Raw genomic sequence first — 11928 nt, forward strand, 5'->3', positions numbered from 1 at the left:
GCAACTCATTTTCTTTGAGATTCTTTTACCACAGAAATTCTTTGAAACCTGAGCTAATGCTCTAATCCTCCAGAAGAGCCACACCAACCACAGAATGAGATCTATTAACCACAAAAATAGTTTAAAACCTAGTTCTAGGGATCCCTGGGTGGCGCAGCAGTTTGGCGCCTGCCTTTGGCCCAGGGCGCGATCCTGGAGACCCGGGATCGAATCCCACGTCGGGCTCCCGGTGCATGGAGCCTGCTTCTCCCTCTGCCTGTGTCTCTGCCTCTCTCTCTCACTGTGTGCCTATCATAAATAAATAATAAAAAAAATTTAAAAAAACTCCAAAAAATAAATAAATAAATAAATAAATAAATAAATAAATAAATAAATAAAACCTAGTTCTAATCCTGTCTATAGGGTGGCTTCTCCCCAAGAGTAATTGAGGAATTTTCTTCCTTTTCTGCACAGCACCAATATCAAGGAAGAAAAGTCGCCCTGCTATTCTGTTAGTTGTCATTTATCTTTGTTCTGAGACTATAATCATTTGGGGTTCCAACTTCATAGATGTCTTCACAACACCCCTCAGTATACATGGGTCCTACATTGTTCTCCTCCTTCCCATATACTGAGGAGCTTCCAAAATGGAGGCTCATGGTTCCAGATTCAGCAGATCTGCTTGCTCACTTTCCAGGTTCAAGCTTTCAGTAACATTTTGGTTTCTGTGTGTTTGTCAGCAACAGTCCTTTGCCAGTGGTGATAGAGGGTATGGTAGAAGCCATTGGAAAAACACAGCTCAGGGCCTCACCCCACTTTGATCAGAGTTCTGCTGAATCACTTTTATTTGCTTCCATTTTCAAGTAGAAAATCTTCACTTCAGTGAGCTTTCTCTACTTAAAAACTTGAAATGTAAAAAAAAAAAAAAACACCTTTTGAAATGTTGAAAACCATCAGTTGAGATAATCTTAGAGGTCCTGTTGTACAAGTATATGTCAATTTCTCTGGAATTGGCAATAATTGGATGCTGAAGCATCTGATGTATAATTTTTAACCTCAGCTTGCCAGACTGTGAAGACTGTAGCTCTGAGAAATAGTGAAGATGTCACTGTGCCTCTTGGATGAGAAGTGGCCCCAGACCATCTCCAGTAGCTTCCAGTAACAAAGTGTGTACAGATATGGAAGTTGGGCACAAGGAGGCATCATGAACACCTCGCTCTTCGCTGCCATGAGCCACACATGAGTTCTGGCATCAGTGTGGTGGTACTTGATTAGCATGATGTCCATGGAAAATACCACAACTGAGCTAACATACAGCATGATTAACACTGTGTGGATAAGCAGGATACCCTTGGCTCAGGAACAGCCTTGTACCCAGATACGTGAAGTCCTGGTCTCTGCATAGATCCTCCAAAAGCAGTAGGTGTTGAGAGATGTGCATAGAAAGAGAATGCATAAAATGCAGGTGTGGGTGACAGTGACCAGTGGGCCACAACCTGACTCAGTGCCCAGAATTAGCTGCAGGATACATTAGGCCCCTTGCTCCTCTAACCTGGCATTTTGCTGCTTGCTAAGCCAAATGAGACATCTGAGAAGAAGCAGGCCACCAGCCAGATGAGGGCCACCACTTTCTTGGCAGCCTCATAGGACATGAAGGAGAAATAGCACAGAGGATAAGCAACTGCCAGGTAGGTGTGTAGCACAGTGGCCATGAAGGCAAGATGGTACTGATATAGGCAGTGAAGATGGCATCTGTGAGAATACCACAAGCAATGAGGCCCAGGGACCAGCTCCCAGGTTGCTAGGGGAAATGAACATGTGGAAGACAAGATAGGCCAGATCTGAGAGCAGGATGTTAGCCGGTAGTAGGTAGTGGGACTCTTGCCACAGTCTCTGCCTCTGCAGGATGGTTACCAGCAGCAGAGGGCTCAAAGTCAGTATAGCTACAGCCAGCATATTTCAGGGGAAGAATAGCCAGTGCAGCAGGGAAACAGCCACCTTGAGGTCTCCAAGGCTCAGGGAGGTATTGTTGGATAACTGAGGCATGCAGGAAGGCTCACTTATGAGCTGGTCAGAGGCTGGCCAGGCTGTTTGTGTCCAGGGGGAAGGGTGTCAACTGATCCCCTATGCTTCCTGATAGGAATGGCAGGTTTTCTCACAGGTGGTTGGTTCTGTACCCGCCCAAGGTATGATCTCCCCTGCAAGGATCCTGATGGTGCTACTCCTCTACAGAAATGCTATGCTTGAGCAGGCCGAAGGAATAACTGTTTAACAAAAATAAAACAGCAAAGCAAAATTCTGTTCACACACGGCTTCCTACATTCATGCACATCTGCCAGCTATCCTGACTTTATATATATGGGCACACCTAAATGGGTCAGTCTATTGCCATGATTCATTGGTCACTGATCTCTCAAGAAGTGTCCCCCATCTGGTTTAGGTGAGCAGGCTTTATGCCTTTGAGATCCTGGCTCTGAGACTTTGGGAAGCTTTGTTCATCTCTCCACATTTATTTCCTAATATGTGAAATGTGAATGCTGCCCATGCAGACCTCATGGGAAAAAAATCCAGAGGTAACATACTTAGGCAATACACAGCCTTGGGTTAATGCTCAATACATGTTATCTTTTACCTTACCACACTCTTCAGAGGTTTGGGTCCTCTCTGCTCCACAGACTCCTTTGTCCTCGCTACAGAAAGAGTGTGCGTGTGCTTCATGCCCCCTGGGACATAGATAGATAGATAGATAGATAGATAGATAGATAGATAGATAGACCATTAGCCAGCCTTATTAAAAAGAAGAGAGAACAGGCTCAAATTAATAAAACCATGAATGAAAGAGGAGAGATCACAAGGAAATACAATTTTAAAAATGTATTATGAACAGCTATACATCAACAAATTAGGCAATCTGGAAGAAATGGATGCATTTCTGGAAAATCACAAATTACCAAAACTGGAACGGGATGTAATAGAAAACCTGAACAGTCCAATAACCAGGGAGGATATTGAAGCAGTCATCAAAAACCTCCCAAGACACAAGAGTCCAGGGCCAGATGGCTTCCCAGGGGAATTCTGTCAAATGTTTAAAGAAAAATCAATACCTATTCTACTAAAGCTGTTTAGAAAGATAGAAAGAGATGGAGTACTTCCAAATTCATTCTATGAGGCCAGCATCACCTTACTTCCAAAACCAGAGAAAGACCCCACCAAAAAGGAGAATTACAGACCAATATCCCTGATGAACATGGATGCAAAAATTCTCAACAAGATACTAGCCAATAGGATCCAACAGTACATTAAGAAAATTATTCACCATGACCGAGTAGGATTTATCCCTGGGACACAAGGCTGGTTCAATACTCATAAAACAATCAATGTGATTCATCATATCAGCAAGAGAAAAACCAAGAACCATATGATCTCTCATTAGATGCAGAGAAACCATTTGACAAAATACAGCACCCATTCCTGATCAAAACTCTTCAGAATGTGAGGATAGAGGGAACATTCCTCAATATCTTAAAACCCATCTATGAAAAGCCCACAGCAAATATCATTCTCAATGAGGAAGCACTGGGAGCCTTTCCCCTAAGATCAGGAACAAGACAGGGATGTCCACTCTCACCACTGCTATTCAACATAGAACTGGAAGTCCTAGCCTCAGCAATCAGACAACAAAAAGACATTAAAGGCATTCAAATTGGCAAAGAAGAAGTCAAACTCTCCCTCTTCGCCAATGACATGATACTCTACATACAAAACCCAGAAGCGTCCACCCCAAGATTGCTAGAACTCATACAGCAATTTGGTAGTGTGGCAGTGCCCAGAAATCAGTGGCATTTCTATACACTAACACAAAATCAGTGCCCAGAAATCAATGGCATTTCTATACACTAACAATGAGACTGAAGAAAGAGAAATTAAAGAGTTAATTCCATTTACAATTGCACCCAAAAGCATAAGATACCTAGGAATAAACCTAACCAAAGAGGTAAAGGATCTATACCCTAAAAACTATAGAACACTTCTGAAAGAAATTGAGGCAGACACAAATAGATGGAAAAATATTCCATGCTCATGGATTGGCATGGATTAATATTGTGAAAATGTCAATGTTACCCAGGGCAATTTACACATTTAATGCAATCCCTATCAAAATACCATGGACTTTCTTCAGAGAGTTAGGACAAATTATTTTAAGATTTGTGTGGAATCAGAAAAGACCCCAAATAGCCAGGGGAATTTTAAAAAAGAAAACCAGAGCTGGGGGCATCACAATGCCAGATTTCAAGTTGTACTACAAAGCTGTGGTCATCAAGACAGTGTGGTACTGGCACAAAAACAGACACATAGATCAATGGAACAGAATAGAGAATCCAGAAGTGGACCCTCAACTTTATGGTCAACTAATATTCGATAAAGGAGGAAAGACTATCCATTGGAAGAAAGACAGTCTCTTCAATAAATGGTGCTGGGAAAATTGCACATCCACATGCAGAAAAATGAAACTAGACCACTCTCTTTCACCATACAAAAGATAAACTCAAAATGGATGAAAGATCTAAATGTGAGACAAGATTCCATCAAAATCCTAGAGGAGAACACAGGCAACACCCTTTTTGAACTCAGCCACAGTAACTTCTTGCAAGATACATCCACAAAGGCAAAAGAAACAAAAGGAAAAATGAACTATTGGGACTTCATCAAGATAAGAAGCTTTTGCACAGCAAAGGATACAGTCAACAAAACTAAAAGACAACCTACAGAATGGGAGAAGATATTGGCAAATGACGTATCAGATAAAGGGCTAGTTTCCAAGATCTATAAAGAACTTCTTAAACTCAACAGCAAAGAAACAAACAATCCAATCATGAAATGGGCAAAAGACATGAACAGAAATTTCACCGATACATAGCCAATAAGCATATGAGAAAATGCTCCGATCACTTGCCATCAGGAAAATACAAAACAAAACCACAATGAGACACCACCTCACACCAATGAGAATAGTGAAAATTAACAAGACAGGAAACAACAAATGTTGGAGAGGATGTGGAGAAAGGAGCACCCTCTTGCACTGTGTGGTCTATATATGCAATGAAATATTACTCAGCCATTGCATATATAGACCACATCTTCTTATTGATTCATCTTTCAATGGACACTGAGGCTCATTCCACAGTTGGCTATTGTGGACATTGCTCCTCTAAACATTGTGGTGCACGTGTCTCAGTCGTTCACTGCATCTGTATCTTTGGGGTAAATCCCCAGTAGTGAAATTGCTGGGTCATAAGGTGGCTCAATTTTTAACTCTGAGGAACTTCCAAACAGTTTTCCAAAATGACTGTACCAGTTCACATTCCCACCAATAGTGCAAAAGTGTTCCCCTTTCTCCACACAGTATATACGTGGAACTGGAGGGCATTATGCAGAGTGAAATAAGTCAATCAGAGAAGCACAATCATTATATGGTTTCACTCATACGGGGAATGTAAAAAATAGTGAAAGGGATTATAGGGGAATGGAGGGATGATGACTGAGAAAAATTAGAGAGGGTGACACACCATGAGAGACTCCTAACTGGGAAATGAACAAGGGATAGTGGAAGGGGAGGTGGGCAGGGGAATTAGGTCACTGGGTGATGAGCACTGTGTGAGGCACTTGATGGGATGAGCACTGGGTGTTTTACTATATGTTGGCAAATTGAATTCAAATAAATAAATAAATAAATAAACATATATAAACAAATTACAAATAAATAAATAAAATTTCAAAAACCCAGATTTTTAAAATAATTAAATAATACATATTAGGAAAAGATAAATTAAAATCCTGATAGCTCTCATAGCCCTTACTACTCTCCCTATCTCCTGTGTTTAGTTGGTGACATGGCTCTCTACCACACTGAGCTCCTTGAGTGCAGGACTAGAGCTTGTGTATTCCCATGCCCCTTCTCCCTTCAGGTGGTATTGACAGCTCAGCCCTCCTACCTGCTAATTTCTGGGATAATAAATAAATGGATGGTAGCACTGGGATCCTGGGCAGGGTTTCTGGGACAGGAAGACCGTAGTGTTTGGCCCTCATTATCTGTATGCAAACTTGAGTGCCTCATGCTCCTCAGGGCCAACCCACAATTCACCTTCTGCACACACCAAGGTGTCTATCACCCTTTCTCTGCATGGTGGTCAGAGGAACTTTTTTATTCATACCTTCCCTGAGGCCTTAAAGTTTATTTTATTGGATTTTAGCATGCCGGGGATATCTTTGAAAAGCCTCTTTAATTCTGCCTATAGTTAAAGGCCCCTAAAGTCCACATAAAGCCTGGAAAGTCATCCTTGTTCTGTCCCAGCTGAAGAAACCCTATGACTACCCCTCCCTACATGGCAGCTACCCATAACTCTCTCTGCCCAGTCTGTTCCCACTGAGTCCTCTGCCTGGCACGCTCCTCCATGGCCATTCTCTTCAGTTGTTCCTTTAATCTGGAGGCTGCTCCTTCCCATCTTCTGTAGACTCAGTTCCTCTCCATTACATCACCCCACTGCTTCCGGTACTACCTAGTTCACACTTGGGATTTATTTTGCCTACTTAGTTAATTCTAAAAGTTAATATATATGACACCCTGTTCTTTTACAATCATTGTAAACTATTTTAAATATATTGAAAAATACAGAGAAGAATTTACAAATGCTCATGGACCTACTATCCAGAATTAACAAATGTTCATTTTTTGCCATATTTGCTTCCAATAATTTTATATATCATTTTATTTTATTTTTTATATGTAAATAAATGTATAAAATATTGTATGCTTTATATGTGATACATATCACATATAAATGTAACAAAATATTTCACATATAATTTATAGCCCGTTTTGTCACTATCCTCTGGCCTTTCTCTTTCCTTCCTACCCAGAGGGTAGCATCCACTCATAGAATTTGATCTATATTTCTTCTGCCCATGTGTTTGAACTTTCACTGCAAATATATGATTCCCAAAGCATATATGGTATTGATGTTCATGTTTGGTATTGTACTGTGATTTAATTATGCTATTGCATTTTTTACTCAATATTATACCTTGTAGGCCAGTATTTTCCCCACACAAATCTAGTTTATTCTACAAAAATGTCCTACAGCATTTCATTCTCTAAACATACCATCGCTTTTTATCCTTCACCTATTGCTGACATGTATACTATTTAATGTATTACAAGCAGAGCGGTGATGAAAATGCTAGATCAAGTCTCTGAATGTACATATATGATGTTTCTCTAGAAGTACTTTTGCTTGACCACTAGGAATCACACATTCATCAGAATTTTCCTCTTGTAAGCAACATGCAGGTGGGATGGAGTACCCTTCATTTAGGAAATGGATAGTCCCACTGTGCACAGTCATGTCTAAGGCCTGAGCACCTGTGATGAACTGAAGACATCCAGAGACCTCTGGAAGGGAAAATGCACCCAAGATGCTGATGGAACAGGCTCTTCCTGGCCCTGCTCTCCTGGGGCTTCAGGTACCCCAGCTGCATATCATCACTCCAGAAAGAAGCTGTGTCACACACAAAAGAAAGCAGCCTCTGCCTCAAAGGAGCTTGTGCTGCAGCAGGAGGGTGGGAAAGGGGGGCAGTGCACCCACAGGATGGAACAGAAGAAGATAATGTTTTTAAAACTCCCCACACGCTTGATGGGATGAGCACTGGGTGTTATTCTATATGTTGGCAAAATGAACACCAATAAAAAATAAATTTATATTAAAAATAAATATATAAGAAAAATACATTAACAATACACAGTGAAATGTTAAAAATTTATTCTATATTTGATGGCATGTGGTATTTTAACAATAAATTTAATATTAAAAATAAATAAATAAATAAAACTCCCCACAACATACTAAGGGGATTTCCAGAGGCAGTGAGCTTCCATTTGGTGGGGGAGAATGGAGGGGGAGCCATTAGGGGGTCAGGTATGGTGCAGATGGTGGGAAGGTTAGAGGGATAAGGGTACACTGAACTAGGGATGGTGGAAAGAGTAGCTACCAGAGAACCAGTGTACCTGAAAATGAACGCCATGATTTTAGGTCCTAGGTCTGGGGATACAAGCTGGTTACAGCAATCTCAAACAGTTTAATGCTGCCACCTGGTGGCAAGCCTCAGAGCAACCTATTACTGAAGGAAGGAGAAAATGGAAAAACCCAACTGGGCATGAAAATGCTAGAGGGGAAAGATGCTGTCCTGTCCCAGCATTTGTAGGTGGTCGCTGCAGTGCAGACTGTAGAGAGGCTGTATGGAACAGTGGCTACCATCATGGGTTCTAGAGCCTACTAGTGGGGCCCAGTCCTGGTACTGACCATGCCTGTATGCCACTTCCCCTTCCTACATGTGAGGTAGGAATTAGGACAGTCCATCCCCCCAGGTGACTGTGTGACCTCACAGTGTTGCTCCTCTGCAGATGCCCACAGCTTGTCCAGTGCCCTGCCACTGCTCATAGCGTGCCCTTCACTTCTCCAGACCCACCCAGTGCCTGATGGTGGCAGGCCTGCTCTAACCCTATCTCCGCATTCCCTTGGAAATAGCATGGAGTTGGGCAAATGAGGAACACGTTAGGGCTCTGACTGACTATAAACAGGACATAGGAGGGCATCAGCAGACCTGGGGTTGAGTCCTGGCCCTCTGTTCCTTGTGTAATGGTTGGTTTTCTTTGGATTCAGTTTCCTCACCTGCAAATTGCCAATGTACGTAGTTGTGGAGATTACATGTGGGAGGCATGGAAGGCATATGTTGCAATGCCAGACATGTCCTTCCCTCCCCCTGAGCACTCCAGAGGCAGCCCAGATGGTGAGCAGCAAATCTCCAGTATGTCATCCTCTCCAAATTCCCCTTCATCCCCCACATTCCCCTGAAAACAGTTTTCCTGTGGCTTCTTATTGGGAGGCTGCCTTTGTCCTCACATCCACTTGCCTGGTGTGCCCTGGCTCCTGCCCAGTTGTCACTCCTACCTTCTGAAATGCCTTCATCCTCCCCACTCCTGTTGCTTCCTTTGAGGCCTGGTCATCATGCTTCCCCACTCTCCTCACTCTGTTCATTTCTTCCAGTTTCCCTTCAAAACTCTCAATCTTGTCCTCTATGTCTCTGAATATATTAGGGAGAGGTATAGTACTTTTTATTCTTCAGCTTTTGTGTGTGGTAGGGGGTGGAAGGTATATACATAACTTCTCAAGAGCAAGCCAATTTAGAGAGGGAATTATCTCAAAAATATGTGTGGATGTGGCTTTGCCTAAGAGAGTGAAACCCATGAAATCCACATAAAGACCACAGGTTCCTGAGTTTACGTCACAAGTAGTACTGTGGTCTGGTACTGACAGGAAAAGAAAAAGTACAAAATGAAAGTTTGGGCCCTCAGATCTCAACCAGGAGGAAGCAAGCTGGCAGATCTTGCTATAGGTGCCATTGCACCTATTCAGGTGCAATTTTGTGCAACCATGTGCTACTTCCCCCAAAAAAGGGCATGGTGTTTGCAATTATTATATTCTTTGTGATTTTTACAGTGAGTGCCCATTATTTTAAATGAATTTAGAGAAATATATTAAAGTTCTTTAAAATATAGTCATTGAGATTAGGGCTATAATTTGTGAAAATATCAATTAATGACTACAGAATGCATACAGAAAAATTTAGAACTTCATTCATAAAAATCTCTAAAGTACTATAAATGCTGTTTTATAGATTTTGAAGATTTCCTGTTAAGTTTAAGGAAATATTAATGGGCAAGAAAAAGTATGGAAGAGGGAAAGCAAAACAAAACAGTTCAGAGAGTATAAAAGGAGCAAAATTAAATTAAAAAAAAAAAAAGGAAAGATGGCCAAGAGTCCAAAGGGCAGAGCCAAGAGTCACAGAATTTTTTCTAAGGCCTTGAGACCTTGCCCAGTAGAATATATAAACAAGTAACTCCTTTTAACTTTTCATCTCCCCTCTTCCTCCCTTCGAATGGCAATGTCTGAGATTGTCATCCTAGGCCTGTCCCACTATTGTAAGTTGGGAATGTTGGGTTGGTAGTTTCTTTAGGTTTATGGGTCCACAAATGGAGGAAGAATTGTGCTTCAGAAATATGCCTAATGGATTAAAGCTAGAAGCCTCATCATCACTTAATTTAGAGTATTTCAATAATGAGATTTTGGACTTTGGGCTGATGAGATACTGATGTTTTCATCTAGATAAGGTTAGCTTACAAACTGGCCCCAGCATGGATGGCAAGGAGAGACTAGAGAAAGAGGCTGCTGCAGATTGGTAGGTGGCAGATTTAATTTGCAAGGGAATGTAGGTATGAGGCTTGTTTTCGTGGGCCACAGAATGAGTGGATCTCTACACGGGCAGTTTATTTATTTTATTTATTTTTTATTGGTGTTAAATTTGACAACATATAGCATAACACCCAGTGCTCATCCCATCAAGTGCCCCCTCAGTGCCTGTCATCCAGTCACCCCCAGCCCCCACCCACCTCCCTTTCTACCACCTCTTGTTCGTTTCCCAGAGTTAGGAGTCTCTCATGTTCTGTCTCTCTGACATATCCCATTCATTTTCTCTCCTTTCCTGTTTATTCCCTTTCACTATTTTTTATATTCCCCAAATGAATGAGACCATATAATGTTTGTCCTTCTCCAATCGACTTATTTCACTCAGCATAATACCCTCCAGTTCCATCCACATCGAAGCAAATGGTGGGTATTTGTCCTTTCTAATGGCTGAGTAATATTCCATTGTACACATAGACCACATCTTCTTTATCCATTCATCTTTCGATGGACACCGAGGCTCCTTCCACAGTTTGGCTATTGTGGACATTGCTGCTATAAACATTGGGGTGCAGGTGTCCCGGCGTTTCACTGCATCTGTATCTTTGGGGTAAAACCCAGCACTGCAATTGCGAGGTCGTAGGGCAGATCTATTTTTAACTCTTTGAGGAACCTCCACACAGTTTTCCAGAGTGACTGCACTAGTTCACAATCCCACCAACAGTGTAAGAGGGTTCCCCTTTCTCCACATCCTCTCCAATATTTGTGGTTTCCTGCCTTGTTAATTTTCCCCATTCTCACTGGTGTGAGGTGGTATCTCATTGTGGCTTTGATTTGTATTTCCCTGATGGCAAGTGATGCAGAGCATTTTCTCATGTGCTTGTTGGCCATGTCTATGTCTTCCTCTGTGAGATTTCTGTTCATGTCTTTTGCCCATTTCATGATTGGATTCTTTGTTTCTTTGGTGTTGAGTTTAAGAAGTTCTTTATAGATCTTGGAAACTAGCCCTTTATCTGATAGGTCATTTGCAAATATCTTCTCCCATTCTGTAGGTTGTCTTTGAGTTTTGTTGACTGTTTCTTTTGCTGGGCAGAAGGTTCTTATGTTGATGAAGTCCCAATAATTCATTTTTTGCTTTTGTTTCTCTTGCCTTCATGGATGTATCTTGCAAGAAGTTACTGTGGCCAACTTCAAAAAGGGTGTTACCTGTGTTCTCTTCTAGGATTTTGATGGAATCTTGTCTCACAATTAGATCTTTCATCCATTTTGAGTTTATCTTTGTGTATGGTGCAAGAGAGTGGTCTAGTTTCATTCTTCTGCATGTGGATGTCCAATTTTCCCAGCACCACTTATTGAAGAGACTGTCTTTCTTCCCGTGTCATGTCTTCCCGTGTCTTTCCTCCTTTATCGAATATTAGTTGACCATAAAGTTCAGGGTCCACTTCTGGATTCTCTATTCTGTTCCATTGATCTATGTGTGTCTGTTTTTGTGCCAGTACCACACTGTCTTGATGACCACAGCTTTGTAGTACAACTTGAAATCTGGCATTGTGAAGCCCCCAGATATGGTTTTCTTTTTTAATATTCCTCTGGCTATTTGGGGTCTTTTTTGATTACACACAAATCTTAAGATGATTTGTTCCAACTCTAT

The 11928-nt window shown here is 41.5% G+C and overlaps 1 protein-coding gene across 1 annotated transcript; it reads right to left on the reverse strand.

Moving 5' to 3' along the window:
- Positions 1-1035: 1035 nt before the first annotated feature.
- GPR148 (G protein-coupled receptor 148) lies at positions 1036-8058 on the reverse strand. The gene is given in 6 exon segments (XM_055316551.1): positions 1036-1565; positions 1568-1696; positions 1699-1770; positions 1773-2070; positions 2072-2112; positions 7881-8058. Coding segments are annotated over 6 exon segments (1248 nt in total).
- Positions 8059-11928: the final 3870 nt, after the last annotated feature.

The sequence above is a fragment of the Nyctereutes procyonoides genome, unplaced genomic scaffold (genome assembly GCF_905146905.1).
Source record: "Nyctereutes procyonoides isolate TBG_1078 unplaced genomic scaffold, NYPRO_anot_genome, whole genome shotgun sequence".
NCBI lineage: Eukaryota > Metazoa > Chordata > Mammalia > Carnivora > Canidae > Nyctereutes > Nyctereutes procyonoides.